Genomic DNA, 16,503 nt, shown 5'->3' with positions numbered 1-16,503 from the left:
TTTCATTTATGGTGAAATTTGAGATATTTTATGTGGGGTATTGTTTTTTGAGCTGGGAAAGTTTTGTTATTGCTATCTTATTCTTGATATAATTGTTGCGGACTTATGGTGCAGATGGGTTGTGGGCATGGTCTTATTGAATTTTTATTTTATTAAAATGAATAATATTATGAACACAAATTAATAATAATATTATTGTCAAAGAGAAAATAATAATCATGTATTATTTTAATTAATAGAAAATAGTAGAATGTTAATTTAAAATATTAATAGAAAATTTTAAAAATTTTCATTTATTTATTAATACTATTATTAACATTAATTTAACAATATTTTGTTTTATATTATAGTATATTAATTAAGTGATATATAATGTAATAATAATATTATTATAATAGAATCATACAGTGCCTATAATAAAAATCGGTTGCCAAACACTACTTGTTTTATTGGTACTTATAATGAGTACTTATTACGGGACACAACCAACCAATGATAAATTTTATTATTAGTACATCTTTGGATGAGTACTTTTTCCATAAATGGTTCCAAATGATTTCTAAATGACTCCTTAGAATCACCATTCACCAGGGCGCATGTGGCCTGCTTTAATCAACACCACTAGGAGTGGTACTAGGGTGCCTTGGCTTTCCAGCTCCAGCTGTTAGAGCCCCCATTTATCATCGCTTGCTCTCCATTCCCCATTCCCCTCTATCCACTCTCCATTTCTTTGCTTTTGAACATGTTTGATCATTTTTAAATTTTCTAGTGGCATATCTGAGGAATTTCATCTTTTATATGAGCTTTCAATTATTTAATTAACTTTTGTAAAATTTAGATTCATTTGATCCTCAGTTTGATAGTATGGCTCTTGCAACTTTCCATCATATATATATATATATATATTGAAACCCTTTGATCACACCTCACCCCCCATTCTTCTTGCTTTAAGTTCCTAAAGGTATCAATGATTTGTTTGGAATTCTTATGTCATATGCTTTGGTCTGCTTAAATCATGTGGTAACAACATAAAGATCCTTCTTCTTCTCTATGATTTAATGTTTTTGACTAATGAATACTTTCAGACTGGTATTGGAATTTTATTCTTTATCTCAATAATAGGGGAAGCTTTGTTTCGCTACAGGGAAATTACTTCCAGTTATGACTGTTTGTAGAATTTGTAGAAAACTTACAGAAAGAATTGAGCCAGAACAAACTTTTGCTTCATAAAGATTTTAAAAGAAATGTAAAATTATCCTATGAAAAAATAATATCTAAAGTTGTGGAAATGTTGTTGCAACAAGTAGAAGAAAAATCTCTTCATTTTTTATGTCGTTTCACTTTTTAGAGCAGCACCTTTTAGGTATAAACCAACTCCTGAACATGAATATGTTATTTCCTAGTACTAAAAAATCAGAATTTTATTCCCTTATTCTCTAATTAATAATGTTTTTCTTCTATTGAAAAAAATAATAACCATATTAAATGGTTTTAATGTTTCATTTAAATCAATTTCTTCCACATTTTTACAAATTCCTATAGGTATAGAGTGTTGGCCCCAGTGGTAAACCGAGAGGGGGGGGGGGGGGGGGCTGAATTGGGTTTAATAAGAATTAAAAGTAATTTAAATAAACTCAAGAAAAAACACAAATAAAGCAATTTAAATTACAGAAGGTAGGGGTAGAGAAATGTAAAGTCTTTATAATGGTTTGGCAATAGGCCCACGTCCACTTTCTCAAGGCAAACCACCTTGAAGTTCTACTATTCCCATTGTTTTTCGGAGAGCAAGGAAACCAACCAAATACAATAATGCTTATAAAACAAATTTCCTCACAGGGAATGATTTAAAAATTGAAGCACAACAAAAAACTCTCAAAGGATATGCAAGATTGTGGCACAAGAGTTTTGATGTTTTTCTCAAAAGTGAGCAATTTAAGGCACAAGAGAGATTAAAAGAGAATAGAGAGTTTGGGAACTTAAAAATTCAATATAGATATGTTCTTTAATGTTGCTTAGGCTTTACAGGGCATATATATAGAGTTTAGAGCAAAACTAGCCGTTTTCTGCCTGTTGGGGTCTAATATAGGTTAGGCCGGTCTACTTGGCACTAGCTGTTAGAGAAAATTAGACCATTGTAGCCAAATCTAGGTGGACTGGTCGACCGCTTCCAGTTACTGCCTAGACAGGTTGACTGCCCTCTGGGACCAGTTGATGGCCCCCTGAAAGGGCAGCCCAGAATACTCTTCATTTTATGTGTTTTTCCATGTTTTAGTGTCTTAGTGCCATGGTCTTAATATTCTTAGAGATATATAAGGTAAAACACATTACAAGTTGAGAAAAATGAGTACAAATAAAGAAAATAAAGTTTTGAAATCTTCTCTCAAATCTTTAACTTCAATGGTTTAATTCTGTCACACAAAGCTTAAGCTCAAAGCCATTAGTACCAAATAATTTGTTATCATTAAAACAAGGTTAATGAAATGTTGGGGCTAACATAGAGTTCAATTTTGATTTCTCAATTTTATTTTTTTTAAAATTTTATGATTATATTAATTTATTTTATCTGTGATTTGATGGAAATTCTCATCCTTTTTTTCTCAAAAAATTATTTTATCTATCTAGTTTCGAGTCTCGAGGGCAACTTTGGCCCAAAATTAATTGCGCGATATCCAAACTTGGTGGTCACAGGTTTAAATAACACTAGCAGCCTCTCCTAATAAGGAGGTAAAGCTATGTGCATGATGCCTTCCCCCGAACCTGGCGTAGAGTCAGAGTTTGGAGTTCCATTGTGGCCCCATATTTTGGTTTCTTGTAATTATTGATCATATTTATTTACTTATTTTTTGCATCCTTCATCAAAATTCTTAGGTAAAATAGCTTGGTGTGTTTGTGTTAGACATGACAGAAGTTTTCTGGTCCTATTCTTTGATTCTTGCAACTTTGCAGGCACCAGTAGCAGTTTTTTTCCTTTTTGTTCCAGTTAGCTACTTTTAAAAATCAATGTCAATGTATAATTTTCCATAGTTAAGTTGTTTATATATGATCTAATTATATTGGTTTTGCAGCTTTATATCTGTTTACCCAGCAGAGTTTGCCAGCTTGTAAGCCTGTTTTGACACCAACATGGGTGGGTGCATGAACAAAATCATCTATATATTTAACCTTTGTTAATCTGTTGTTATTCATGTTTATTTGTGTACTTTTTAATATTAAATTTCCATTTTACAGGTTATTGCTACATTTCTTTTGATGGGTGTCTTTTTTATTCCAATTGGGCTTGTTTCACTTCGTGCATCACAGAGGGTAATCTCCACTTGAAGTTACTTTGTATGTGTTACAAGTATTTATTCATATCTCCTTTTAAAAGCACCCATTATTCCATTAAGTATTAGTTTATCCATATCCATTAATAATTTATTCAATGTTTCTTGTGTAGGTAGTGGAAATTGTGGACCGATATGATACTGAATGCATACGAGAGGAATATAGAAGCAACAAGGTTGCATACATTAAAGATAGCTCTATTTCCAAAAATTGCTCTAGATTCTTGAAGGTGATTATTTCCTTTTGATTTTAATTTTATCTTGAATAAGGCCTGAGGTAAAATTTGAAGCCTAAGGCATAAGCTTTGCAAGAATATTTGTTGAGTACTTCTATCACTTTCTTTACATTACCTTAATGCAGTTCCTCAAAATCTCCCCTTTTTTATGTAAACAAAAATCCATTAAGATTGAATCAAAGTACACTCGGCAAGGCCATGATTCTAATATCATTATTAATAACACAACCCACTCGAAGAGGGAAACTAGTTTCCCATCATGCTGAAAAAAGTTGGACAAAGATTGGCAAGAATCAACAAGCCCATTTGCCTCTCTAAGAAATTATTATAATTTACAGATCCAAACAAACCCATAAATTCCTAATATCTTCTAAAAGAACCCAAAGCCACGAAAGAGGTTTTTGTGCTCTTCTTTATTTGGCCTCAATTGTACCTGCTAGCAAAGCTGTATCCTCAGCAACTGGATTGCTGGCTGAACCAATTTGTCCTGCAAGCTCAAATCTTAAAATAAATCAGGTGGTTTCTGGTGAACATGTCATGTCAAATTTCCTTCTTAGTCATGCTTCAAAAATAAGTATGGATGTACAAAATCTTTAACGTAATGTTGTCTTATACTCTTGAATTTTTCCAAATATCCCAATTAAGTATGTGTATCACTTTAGGCGCTACGACACTTACAGCCGCCTATCATTTAACAGTTAAACCCATGCTTTTTAGTGACCTTTATCATGTCAGTAAGTGCTGTCTCATGTGTAATGAATGGAATTATGAGAAAGTTTATGCATGTTGGGTGAACAAGCAATGTAATTTGAAATTGTGAAACATGGGAACATCTTTGAAAGGGAGGTATTCCTTGATTTTGGCCGGAATACGCAGGCTTGCAGAAGTATTTTTTTTCAGGTCATAGAAGATCGAGGGAGAAAGATTCTTGACCCACTCTTGTGAACATATATCGTTTGAATTGTAAAAGAGATGGGTCACTGGGTACTTTAACAAATAGGAAGCCTGTTTGGATGGGCTGTTTTTATTTTTTGGACAAAAAGGGTTTATTGTAAGGCATGTATATTCTGTAAATTTTGATGGGACTTGCAAGAAAAAAATGGTTTCTGTGCTGGAAAGGCATGGGTTAGAAAGTTGAACAAGAGGAAGCCCAACTAAATGGAGTTTAGTGGATAATATGCAATCAAAGGAATTGATAGAGCTAGTCGTGATGAAGCGACTGGAAGGGAGAAAACCATTGTTGACTCTAAGTCTAGCAAGTTACTAGAGAATCAAGAGGTTGACAATGGCCTTTCTAAAAGTGGTATGAGGATGGGAAATGCCTAGGGGATAAAGGAAGTACGTGGTTAACTAGTCTATTTAACACTTATAAAAACCATTAAAATGCCAGAGGATGGAGGAAAAACACGTTAATACCTATATAGAAAAACAGGTGATATTCAAATTTGCAATAACTATCACGAAATTAAACTCTTGAGTCCAATGAACGTGTGGGAAAGGGTAATTGAATTAAAGAATAATAATAGAAAGGAGGGTTTTGGAAAATCAATTTGGTTTTATGCCTAGGAGATCGACAACATAAACTATCTATCTTCTAAAAAGGTTACTAGAAAAGTTCAGGGAAAAGAAGAGATTTGCATATGGTTTCTATCGACTTAGAGAAGGCATATGATAAGAGTACCTAGGAAGTGCTTTGTTGGGTTTTAGAAAAGAAGGGAGTATGTAGTAGATACATTGATGTCATTAAGGATACATATGATAAAGTAACGACAAACATTACGACTACAGATAGGGAGTCTAAAGAATTTTCTATCACAATAGGTGTACATCAAAGTTCTATTTGAGTGCTTATCAATTTGCTTTAGTGATTGTTGAACTCACTAGGAATATCCAAATCGAGATCCCATGGTCAGGGCTGTAAACGAGCTGAGCTGAGCTTAGCTTTAGCATGCTCAGGCTCGGCTTGGAAGAGCTAGAGCTCAGCTCAGGCTCAGGCTTGCCTTGGCTTGAGCTTAGAAAGTTGGGCTCGAGCTCAGCTAGAGATTAAAAATATTCCGCTCGATCTCTGGCTTGGCTCATTTGCAAGCTCATGTTAGAGTTTGGGCAGAAATTTTATAAATGATCTAATAATAACATTTTCATCCACCTATTTTGTTTTGGTCAAAATTTGTGTCTCTCTCCTTGGGTAGTTGGTCTAGTATTGGACTCTTGGGATTGGGCCAACTTAATGAGCCTATTAACGAACTCATTATCGAACTCCTTAACAAGCCTAATAAGTGAGCCCATTCGAACCAATTATCGAGTTGCTCTTGATCCTAAACGAGTTGAGCTCTACTGTGCTCACACTTGGCTCATGTACAAATCAAGCCTAAAAATTAGGCTTGGGACTCGCTCATCTAGGTAATAAATGAGCCCGAACGAGCCCTTAACAAGCTGAGCTCCCGAGCCAATTGGTTCGCTTGCAGCCCTATCCATGATGTATGTTGTTTGCAAATGATAGATATTGCTCCGATTGATGAAAGTAGGAGCATAGTAGAATCTAAGATAGAACTTTGGAGAACAATTTCAGAGTCTAGAGGTTTTAGGTAGAAACAAGGCTGAATATTTAAAATGTAATTTCGACCATATAAGGAGGAATATTGAAGATAAGATTAAACTTGATAATGAAGAAATCAAGAACATTAATACTTTTCGGTATCTTGGATCTATTATGCAAGCGTAAGGAGAAATTGAAGAGGATGTAGTACATTGAGTCAAAGTGGGTTGGGTAAAATATGGGGTGCTTTGGGTGTGTTGTGTGATGTTAGGATACTATTCAAATTAAAAGTAAAGTTCTATAGAATGAGGATAAGACCAGCCATGCTATATGGATTAGAATGCTGTGCAACTAAGAAACAATATATTAAAAAAGTAAAAGCTGCTGAAATGAGAATGCTAAGGTGGATGAGTGGTAAAACATTAAAGAATAAATTAAGGAATGAATATATTCACAAGCTAGGAATACCATTTGTAGAAGATAAGATGAAGGAGTGGCAGGCCTTAGATGGTTTGGGCATTTGAGACTAAGGCCAAATAGTGCGCTAGTAAGGAGGAGAGAGCTAGTTATTGTTAATGATGCTATAAGAGGTAGGGTAGACCTAAAATAACTTGGAATAAGTTTGCAAGGAAGGATCTAACAACTCTTAATTTAGTTCAGGAAAATGCCCTCATAGTAGTTAAAGGCGCAAGGCGCACCGAGGCGCAGAGGGTACTTGGAGCCAAGGCGCGCGCCTCACGAAGGTGAGGATTGTGTGCAATGCCTATTTGGTGGGTAATTGATATAAAAACACATCAAAAGTTATATTAGAGTTTAAAATGCCAAAATATTCAATAGTAATTATGACAACCAAGTACCAAGTTCCAAGTGAAATGAAACAAGCATAGTTCAACAAAAGTAATTACGCATGCAAGATTTCAAGCTTCAAAATAGAAATGAAATAAAATTGCCAGGCTGAAGGCCCAAAAGCATCTTCAATAACAAAAGAAAAGAGTACAATAAAACAGCATCTAAATTCAGTAAAAAATGTTATATATTAATATATTTCAGAAAAAATGTATAGTTTGTACACTGCATTTCCAAACAAATTAGAAAACAGCAGCAAAATTCAGTAAAAAATGTTATTTATTAATTATAAAGTATAAACTTGCATTAAACTACATAATTAATTACACATTATATAATATTAACTTAGAGGCTTAATGCAAATTAATATTACGAGAAGAAGCAGCCGGCAGGAGGCAGCAGAACTGAAAAAGAAGAAGCAGAAGAATTACTGAAAAATAAAAAGAACTGAAGAAGAAGCCTGATGACTCAGGAAGGCTCGAACCTCGATGACGAGACAAAGGGCTCCTGCTGGTTCAAAGGCTCGAAGACGAAGAGCTCCTGCTGGTTCGAGGGGTTGAAGACGAAAGCCTCGTGCTGGTTTGAACTTCAAAGGATCGAAGACGAAAGGATCCTGCTGGTTTTGTACTGCTTCAAAGGATAGATTGGTTGAAGATGAACTTCTCCTGCTGGTTTTGTGCTGCTCTGAACGGTCAAAGACGAAGGGCTTGGGCTGGGGCTGGTTCTGGCTGTGTTTTATTTCTTTACGGCTTCAAAAATTTCAAGGTGCGACTCACTGCACCTGAAAAATTAGTGAGCTTCAGTGCGCCTACCTGCGCCTCTTGAAGATTGCCTCGCCTGAAGAAGGATGAGGTGACAGTGATGGTGTAATCCCGAGAGGGGGGTGAATTAGGTGTTTTAAAATTTTAACGTGCGGAAGCTTGATTAATTTTGAAACTTATTTATCATGTGCCCTAACTATTTCAATCACCACAGAAATCTAATCAGCGAACGGCTATACCAATCAACAATCCTAAATATAAAATCAAATCTCAATATCAACAATATTCTTGACAAATTAATAGCAATAACAATATGATCAATCACAACTACTTATTCTTGTATTTAGATAATTAATCAACCAATAACAATCAATCCCAGCAAATTAAATCAGGTCTGAATGTGTAGCTACAGCAGATTTTGATTAAAAAATTTTTTTAAATCATCTAGGGCATTCACAAATCAATTTTGATCATTCACAACATTCATACCATTCCCAACTCAATAAATCATTCAAAGCAGATGAATATCAATATATATAAGTGCGAGAAATTAAAGAGATAAAGGGAAAGAAGAACACCGAGATTTTTTACAAAGTTTGGCAACATGGTTTTAAATTGTGGTAGCGGGTAGTGCAACGGAACGGTAACGGGTGTAACGGGAAGCCGGCGTAACAGCTGTGAATTGTTTTCAAGCACACACAACCATGTGCATATTAGCGTACTTGCATGTTTTTAAGCTTTTAACCCTTCTTAGAAAGAGTTTTAGTATATTTTGGATCCTTTAGTTCGACTAAGTTATTTGGTAATGGCAACAGATTTGCATTTGTTTTAAACCACCATTGATAGAAAAATTACGTGTGTGCGCGTATTTATATTTCTCATTGTTCTTATCTATGATAAATTCTTATGTGCGCTAAACTAATTAATAAAACAAAATACATTATACACTCCATTAATCACGAATTTCGGTCGACTGAACTTTTAGTTCGGTTGCCCGAATCAACATTGTCTTGGCTTTTATAAATAACAAAACCCATTCGGTTGATTGAACCAAGTCTCCAGTTGCCCGAACTCAGTGTTGCCAAAACAGGTTGTTAAGTTTGCTGCATTCGGTCGACTGAGCTTGAGCCTCAGTCGCCTGAACTCTCTGAAATTCATTTTTCCTTTTATTTTTGATTCCAAAATTTATTTGTCTTCTCTTGAAAAGATTTTTGGACTTTGAAAGAATATTTTCAAGTTCTTAAAACAGGTCTCTAAGTCTAGTTTATCCTATGAGCTTCATAAACAAACTTAAACTTTGAGAAGTACTTACATGAGACTTCTAATACATTATACATCGAAAAAACATAAAGTCTTCATCTCTTGAGGCTTTTATCCAAGCTTTAGCCAATCTTCATTTAGTTTGTTTTCTTCATGGCTTTTGAACTTTAATAATGAACCATTGTGCTTGTAAAACATAATACCTGAAACTTCACTTGAACACACAATTAAAGTCCTTTGTTTGTCATTATCAAAACCGAGATTAAGCTTTGTTAGGCCAACAATCTCCCCGTTTTTTATGATGATAAATAAAGAGCAAAATAAGGTAACCTTGAAAAGGCTCCCCCGTACAATAAGCATAATTATAATATTTAAATGAATAAATTTCAGTATTCTCCCCCTTAGGAAATACAAGTACAAGTTTGCATATGTTCAATATATTCAGTATAAGCATATTTTCTCAAAAATACAAGCGTGCATATCTTCATTTTGCTTGTTCTCCCAGCTCATTGTACATATATCATAGTACATATACATATTGTTCTCCCAGTATGTTAATCTCCCATAGTTCATAGTATATATATTGCCTTGTTCTCTTTCTTTTGACATATGAACATATCATTTATTTTGCTAGTTCTCCCCCTTTTGAGATTAGCAAAAAGGATATTCAATATAAACATATGTAGCAAAACATAAGTTCACCAAACGTCCAACATGCATCTCACAAGGATGACAATCAATAGAAAGTCATAAACAAGCATTCAATATTCAGCATGCAGACATATTCAGTATTGCCTAAGTAGAACACATAATGATTTTAGATAAAGCACATAGCAGTCATGTGAAAGTGTTTTTTTTTTTTTAAAAAAAATAAAAAAATAAAAATTACAAACAGAATTTCAATGTTCCAAAGAAGTGTTTTTTTTAAACAAAAAAAAAAAAAAATTACAAACAGAATTTCAATGTTCCAAATAAGTGTTTTAAACAACAACTCTCATCTAGTCTTCCTCAGTAGCATCGTCACTAGATGAGCTTTCATTCTCCTCATCATCGTCGTCCTCTTCACTCGAACTTGCTACCATGGGAGCTTTCCCTCTGGATGAGGAACCACTACTCGTGTTGCCTTCAATGCAGGTGAGTTGCTGATCAAAGGAACTAAAATTGGATTGGGTGGTTTGCTGAAGTGCATTAAATTTAGAATCGATATCTGCACGAATAGTACTATATTGCGCATCCATATCCTGATGATAAGCAAAAAACCAAACAGGAGGATCATTAGCAGAACCAAAATGAGTAGGTGGTACTTCTTGGGGGGGATCATTCATATGTTCATGTTCATGTCCTGCCTCCATTTGTACATTTACATTCTTCCTTTTGCACATGATCTCTAAGGAAAGGATGTCTTATGTCGATGCACTTAGTCCTTGAGTGAGATATCGGATTTTCGGATATATTAATGTCGCTAGTGTTATCACATTTTATAGGAACAACCTCATATTCCAAATTATAGTCTTTAAGTTGTTGCTTCATATACAACACTCGAGCACAACAACTGCCAGCTGCAACATATTCAGCTTCAACGGTAGATAATGTTACGAAATTTTGTTTCTTGGAAAACCTAGATACTAGAGATCATCCTAAGAAGTGACATGTACCACTTGTACTCTTGCGGTCAATTTTGCACTTGGCATAGTCCGCATCAGAGTAGCTGATAATTTCAAAGGATATATCCTTAGGATACCATAAACCTAAGTCTATAGTACCTATCAAATACCTTAAAATTTTTTTAACATCAATTTGATGTGATTCCTTAGGTGATTCTTGAAATCTAGCACATATACAAACACTGAACATAATGTCTGGTCTATTGGCTATTAAGTAGAGCAAACTACCAATCATACCTCGGTAGTATTTTACATCTTTCGGTTTCCCTTGCTCATTTTTATCCAGACTAGTGGAAGTGCTTATTGGTGTTCCCAATGCCTTGCCACCTTCTATGTCAAACTTCTTGAGCAGATCTTTTATGTACTTAGATTGGTTAATGAATGTGCCATTTTTAGCGTGTTTGATTTGAATTCCTAGAAAATATGTTAGTTCGCCCATCATGCTCATCTCAAACTCGTCTTGCATGCATGTAGCAAACTCTTTACATAAGTTCTCATTTGTAGCACCAAATATGTTATCATCCACATAATTTCGTATGATAAGCATATCATTCGCTTGGGTTTTGATGAAGAGAGTGCTATCCATCTTTCCTTTCGAGAATCCACTTCCTAGTAGAAAGCCACTCAATGTCTCATACCAAGAGCTCTCAACCCATATAAGACTTTCGTCAATCTAAAGACATGATTTGGAAAATGGAAGTCTTCAAAATCAATACCTTCTGCTTCTAGTCAAGCCTTGTTACGGACATCTATGCCGTTTTCATCCTTTTTATTCCTATAAACCCATTTAGTGCCTATTATTGAATGATCGTCGGGTTTAGGAACTAACTTCCAAACTATATATCTCTCAAATTGATTTAGTTCTTCTTGTATAGCTAATACCCATGAATCATCGTTAATTGCATCATTAATGTTCCTAGGTTCCTCTTGTGACAAGAACGCACAATGATCACATAGGTTCTTTAGTGAAGAACGAGCTGACACCCCTCGTGATGGCTGACCAATGATTTGGTCCTAAGGGTGGTTCTACGAATTTCCATTCTTTTGGCAATTCAACTTGCTCTAGAGAGTCATTATCAGATGGTTCATTAATTTCAATGCTCTCTTCTTTGCTATCATGAATTGTTAAGTCTCTAAACCTTTTACTATGTCTGGATCATCATTATCATTGGTTTTAGAAGAGAATGGGTTGACTTCATCAAATACAACATGAATAGATTCTACTACAGATAATGTTCTTTTGTTGTAGACCGTAAATGCTTTACTATTCAGAGCATATCATAGAAAAATTCCTTCATCTGATTTTGCAACATATTTTCCTAGCCCCCCTTTATCATTTAGGACAAAACATTTACATCCAAATACATGGAAGTATGAAATGTTCGGTCTCTTTCCTTTCCAAAGCTTGTAAGGGGTTTTATTTTATATTAAACTCTAATGGAGACTCGGTTCATTACATAACAGGCAGTATTTACAGCTTTAGCCCAAAAATATTTAGGTAAGTTATGCTCATTTAGCATAGTCCTAGCCATTTCTTGTAGTGATCTATTCTTTCTCTCAACAACTCCATTTTGTTGAGGTGTTCGTGGTGTTGAAAAGTTGTGAGAAATCCCATTTTCATCACAGAAGTTTTCAACGTCTTTATTTTTGAACTCTCCACCTTTATCGCTTCTTATGTGTAAAATACCATAGCCCTTTTCATTTTTAAGTTTCTTGCACAAATTGGTAAGCATTTTACACACTTCATCTTTGGAGGCTAAAAATAATGCCCAGGTGAACTTGGAGTAGTCATCAACTATGACGAATGCGTATTGCTTTCCTTTTAGACTTTGTGTTTTAGTGGGGCCAAACAAATGTAGATGAATTAACTCCAATGTCCTTCTAGTGGATATCAATTGCTTTTTTTTAAATCTTGTCTTGATTTGCTTCCTAAGTTGGCAAGCATCACAAACTTTGTCTTTTGTGAACTTTGTGTTGGGTAAGCCCTTAACTAAGTTCTTCCTAGCTAACTTGGATAAGAGGTCCATGCTAGCGTGTCCTAATCTCCTATGCCCTAACCAGTTGGATTCATTTACGACCGTAAGACATTTTACGTCTTGAGATTTTAGATAAATTAAGGAATGAACATATTCGTGGTAAGTTAGGTGTAGCTCCTGTAGAAGATAAGGGAGGGACGACTCAGATGGTATGGACACTTGCAACGTAGGCCACATAGTGCACCTGTGAGGAATAGTGACTTAGTTATTGTGGGGGGCAGTAAAAAGGGTAGAGGTAGACCTAAAATAACTTGGGAAGAAAGGGTGAGTAGGGATTTAATATCCTTGAATCTATCAAAAGAAATGGTCCATGATCGCATAAAATGGCGGAAAAGGATTCATATAGCCGACCCTACCTAGTGAGACTAAGGCTTGGTTTTGTTGTTGTTTGTTGTAGATTCTAGGTTTTCAAAGTTTATGCAATACATGTTTTCAACTTAATTTGCAATGAAGAGTATTTCGTGTTTTTCTGTATTTTCAACTATGCACTTATCCCTTTTAAATGTTATGTCAAATCCTTTAGCATTGAGTTGATTAATGCTAAACAGGTTATGCTTTAAACCTTCAACTAACATGACATTCTCAATTATTAAAGAGGGTTCCTTACCGACTTTGCCGGTGCCGATAATTTTACCTTTAACATTGTCTCCAAAAGTGACATGTCCACCTTGCTTTAGGGTTAATGATGTGAACTTGGACTTATCTCCCGTCATGAGCCTTGAGCATCCACTGTCTAAGTACCACTTGTCTTTCGAAGGGGTGGACCTAAAACATACCTACAAAAGGATTCAAGTTGTTATTTTAGGTACCCAAATCTTCTTTGGTCCTTTTAGGTTTGTTTTAGAGGTTTCTTTGACTTTCCACACATATTTAGTTTTAACATGTTTTCTTTTAAATGGGCACTCAAATTTTACATGACCCTTCTCTTTACATAAGAAACATGTGGTGTGTGTGTGTATGCATTGGTTGAGGAAGAGCTCGCATAGTTTTTGAATTCTTTTACAAAATAGCCTATGTAGAGGTTTTTTTTCCTCCTATTTTATATTCCAATAAATCCAATGCCTTCTTTGTCTAAAGACATCTTTTGAGACCCAACTAATTTGTCAAAATTTTCTTTTCCTCTTGTAAAGTTGTAGATTATTTTCAACTGATCTTCTACCTTTCTTTCTAGATTAGTTATCTTTAAATCTTTCTCATTTTCACAAGTGACTTGTGATTTCAAGTTCTCTAGTTCGTTTGACATCTTGTTAGTCTTACTCTCTAGTTCAGCTATATATGAATCCTTTTCTTTTTCAACAGAGTGAGTTGACTCTAATTTGTTCATTAACATGTCATTCTTGTTTTTTAGTGTGTTGTTTCTTTTGAACACTAATAAAGCTTTTATGCAATTTAAGTAGTTTGATTTGTATTTCAATGTATGATGGCATGCTATCACACGATCATTGCAAGATTCATCACTAGAGTCAATGAAGGAATTTGAATAAGAATTTACCTCATCATTTACCGCCATGAGACAGAAGTTTGCCACCTCCTAATCACTCGAGTCACTTTCCAAGCTACTTGAGTTGGAGTCATCCCAAGTTGTGGCATTCATTGCCTTTTTTTTTCTTCTTAGACTCTTTCTTGAGCTGTGGATAGTCAGGTTTAATGTGACCTACCTTTTTGCAATTATAACATGTTGGAGGTTTTGCTTTAGTTTCTTTCTTGCTTGTTTCTCCTATGTCCATTTTAGATCCTTGAAATTTTCTAGCAAACTTTTTATTCTTTTTAAAGAATCTACCTAGTCGTCTGGTGAATAAAGTTAGGTCATATCATCATCCATCTCTTCATCTTCATCATTACTCGAGCTTTCTTTGGAAGCTTTAAGTGCGATGAATTTCTTAGCTTTGCCAACTTCAGTTGTTCTTTCATTAATGGCCATCTCGTACGTGAGAAGTCAATGAGTTCGTCTAAGGTTATAGCTTTTTGATTCCTACCTTCAGTTATAGCTGTGACCTTGGGTTCCCAAACAAATGGAAGTCCTCTAAGGATTTTTCCTAATCATTTCATATCTTGGGTAGTTTTTCCCAAATGCGTTTAGGGAATTTATAATGTAGGTGAACCTAATACATGCTCAATACAGATTCTTCTGGGTTCATCTTGAAGGCTTCATACTCACTAGTGAACATGTCTATTCTGCTATTTCTGACATCTACGGTTCCCTCATAGGTTATTTCTAGCTTTTCCCAGATTTCCTTGGCAATCTTGCAGCCCATTATTCTATTAAACTTGTTTGCGTCTAACGCACAATACATGACATTCATTGCACTAGAATTTATCTGCAATTGTTTCATATCAGCCTCATTCATTTCATTTTCTTCCTTAGAAATTTCCTTATTTTCAGTGATCTTAGAAGGAACATAGTTTGCTTGGACTATGACTCTCCAAACTCTCCAATCCATCGTTTGTGAAAATATTCTCATTCTTTGTTTCCAGAAGGTGTAATTTACACCGCAAAAGATTGGGGGTTTAGTAGAGGATTATTCTTCACCGAATGGGGACACACCTAGGCTTGCCATTGTGATCTTTGTGCAACTACCTATTATGATATATTGCAACCTATGCTTTGATACTAACTGAAAGTGATGGTGTAATCCCAAGAAAAAAAAGGGGGGGGGGTGAATTGGGTGTTTTAAAATTTTAACATGCGGAAGCTTGATTAATTTTAAAACTTATTTATCGCGTGCCTGAACTATTTCAAACACCACGGAAATCTAATCAGCGAACAACTATACCAATCAACAATCCTAAATATAAAATCAATTCTCAATATCAACAATATTCTTGACAAATTAATATCAATAACAATATGATCAATCACAACTACTTATTCTTGTATTTAGATAATTAATCAACCATTACAATCAATCCCAGCAAATTAAATCAGGTCTGAATCTGTAGCTACAGCAGATTTTGATTAAAAAAATTATTTAAATCATCTAGGGCATTCACAAATCAATTTTGATCATTTACAACATTCATACCATTCCCAACTCAATAAATCATTCAAAGTAGATGAATATCAATATATATAAGTGCAAGAAATTAAAGAGATAAAGAGACAGAAGAACACTGAGATTTTTTACAAGGTTCGGCAACGTGTCTACGTCCTTGCCTCAAGCAACCTGCTGTGAGGATTTCACTAACTCTCTCCATTCAATAGGTGGAGTACCTCTCTCCTTTCAGTAGGTGGAGCACCTCTCTAGCAAGAACACCCCTCTTGCTAGGCCGATTCTATCCCTGAATCGATTGTTTACAAAACAAATTACAGCAGCAGATCTTCGTACAAGATGAAACTCTCTCAAAAGAGGGGATTTGTATAGATTAAAATTACTAATATACTCTCAACAATAAGATGCTATGAAGCTCAACAAGTTCTCTAGGGTTTTCTAGATTGAAAGATGTGAAAACAAGAGCAAAAACCAGAAATTGATTTTCAGCAGTGAAGAACAGTGCACACAGCGTATGAAGGTTGAAATCAATGAGTATTTTGTGCGATTAGTTGCCCTAACATGATTAGGGTTACCCTTAAATAGATGGGTTTTGAAATATGACCATTTGCCTTAAGTTTGGAAGCAGTATATTCTGAAAACGGAAAGAAATCACATTGTTCGCAACTTAAATCGCTAACTTCAGTCGCCTGAATTGATAGCTCGGTCACTAAAAGATATGAATTTCAAACAGACAGTAGCCTTTTGGTCGCTTGAACCTGTTTGGTTAACTGAACTTTTAGTTCGGTCACCCGAACCAACAATGTCTTGGCTTTTATCAATAACAAAACCCATTCGGTCGACTGAACCAA

At 35.0% G+C, this 16,503-nt stretch overlaps 1 protein-coding gene across 2 annotated transcripts in view; it reads left to right on the top strand.

Annotated features, from left to right (window-relative positions):
• The window catches only part of LOC131160358 (putative ALA-interacting subunit 2), a 61,102-nt gene that overhangs the window by 24,082 nt on the left and 20,517 nt on the right, over positions 1-16,503 (top strand). For both annotated transcript variants that reach the window (XM_058115977.1, XM_058115978.1), the window contains exons 3-5: positions 3,066-3,127; positions 3,229-3,303; positions 3,437-3,553. In XM_058115977.1, the coding sequence (XP_057971960.1) occupies positions 3,066-3,127; positions 3,229-3,303; positions 3,437-3,553 (254 nt within the window). The remainder of the gene's footprint in view (positions 1-3,065; positions 3,128-3,228; positions 3,304-3,436; positions 3,554-16,503) is intronic.

Source organism: Malania oleifera, chromosome 7 (assembly GCF_029873635.1).
Source record: "Malania oleifera isolate guangnan ecotype guangnan chromosome 7, ASM2987363v1, whole genome shotgun sequence".
Lineage (NCBI taxonomy): Eukaryota > Viridiplantae > Streptophyta > Magnoliopsida > Santalales > Ximeniaceae > Malania > Malania oleifera.
Note: the sequence above shows the minus strand (reverse complement) of the source record. Positions and strands in the feature narration are given on the sequence as shown.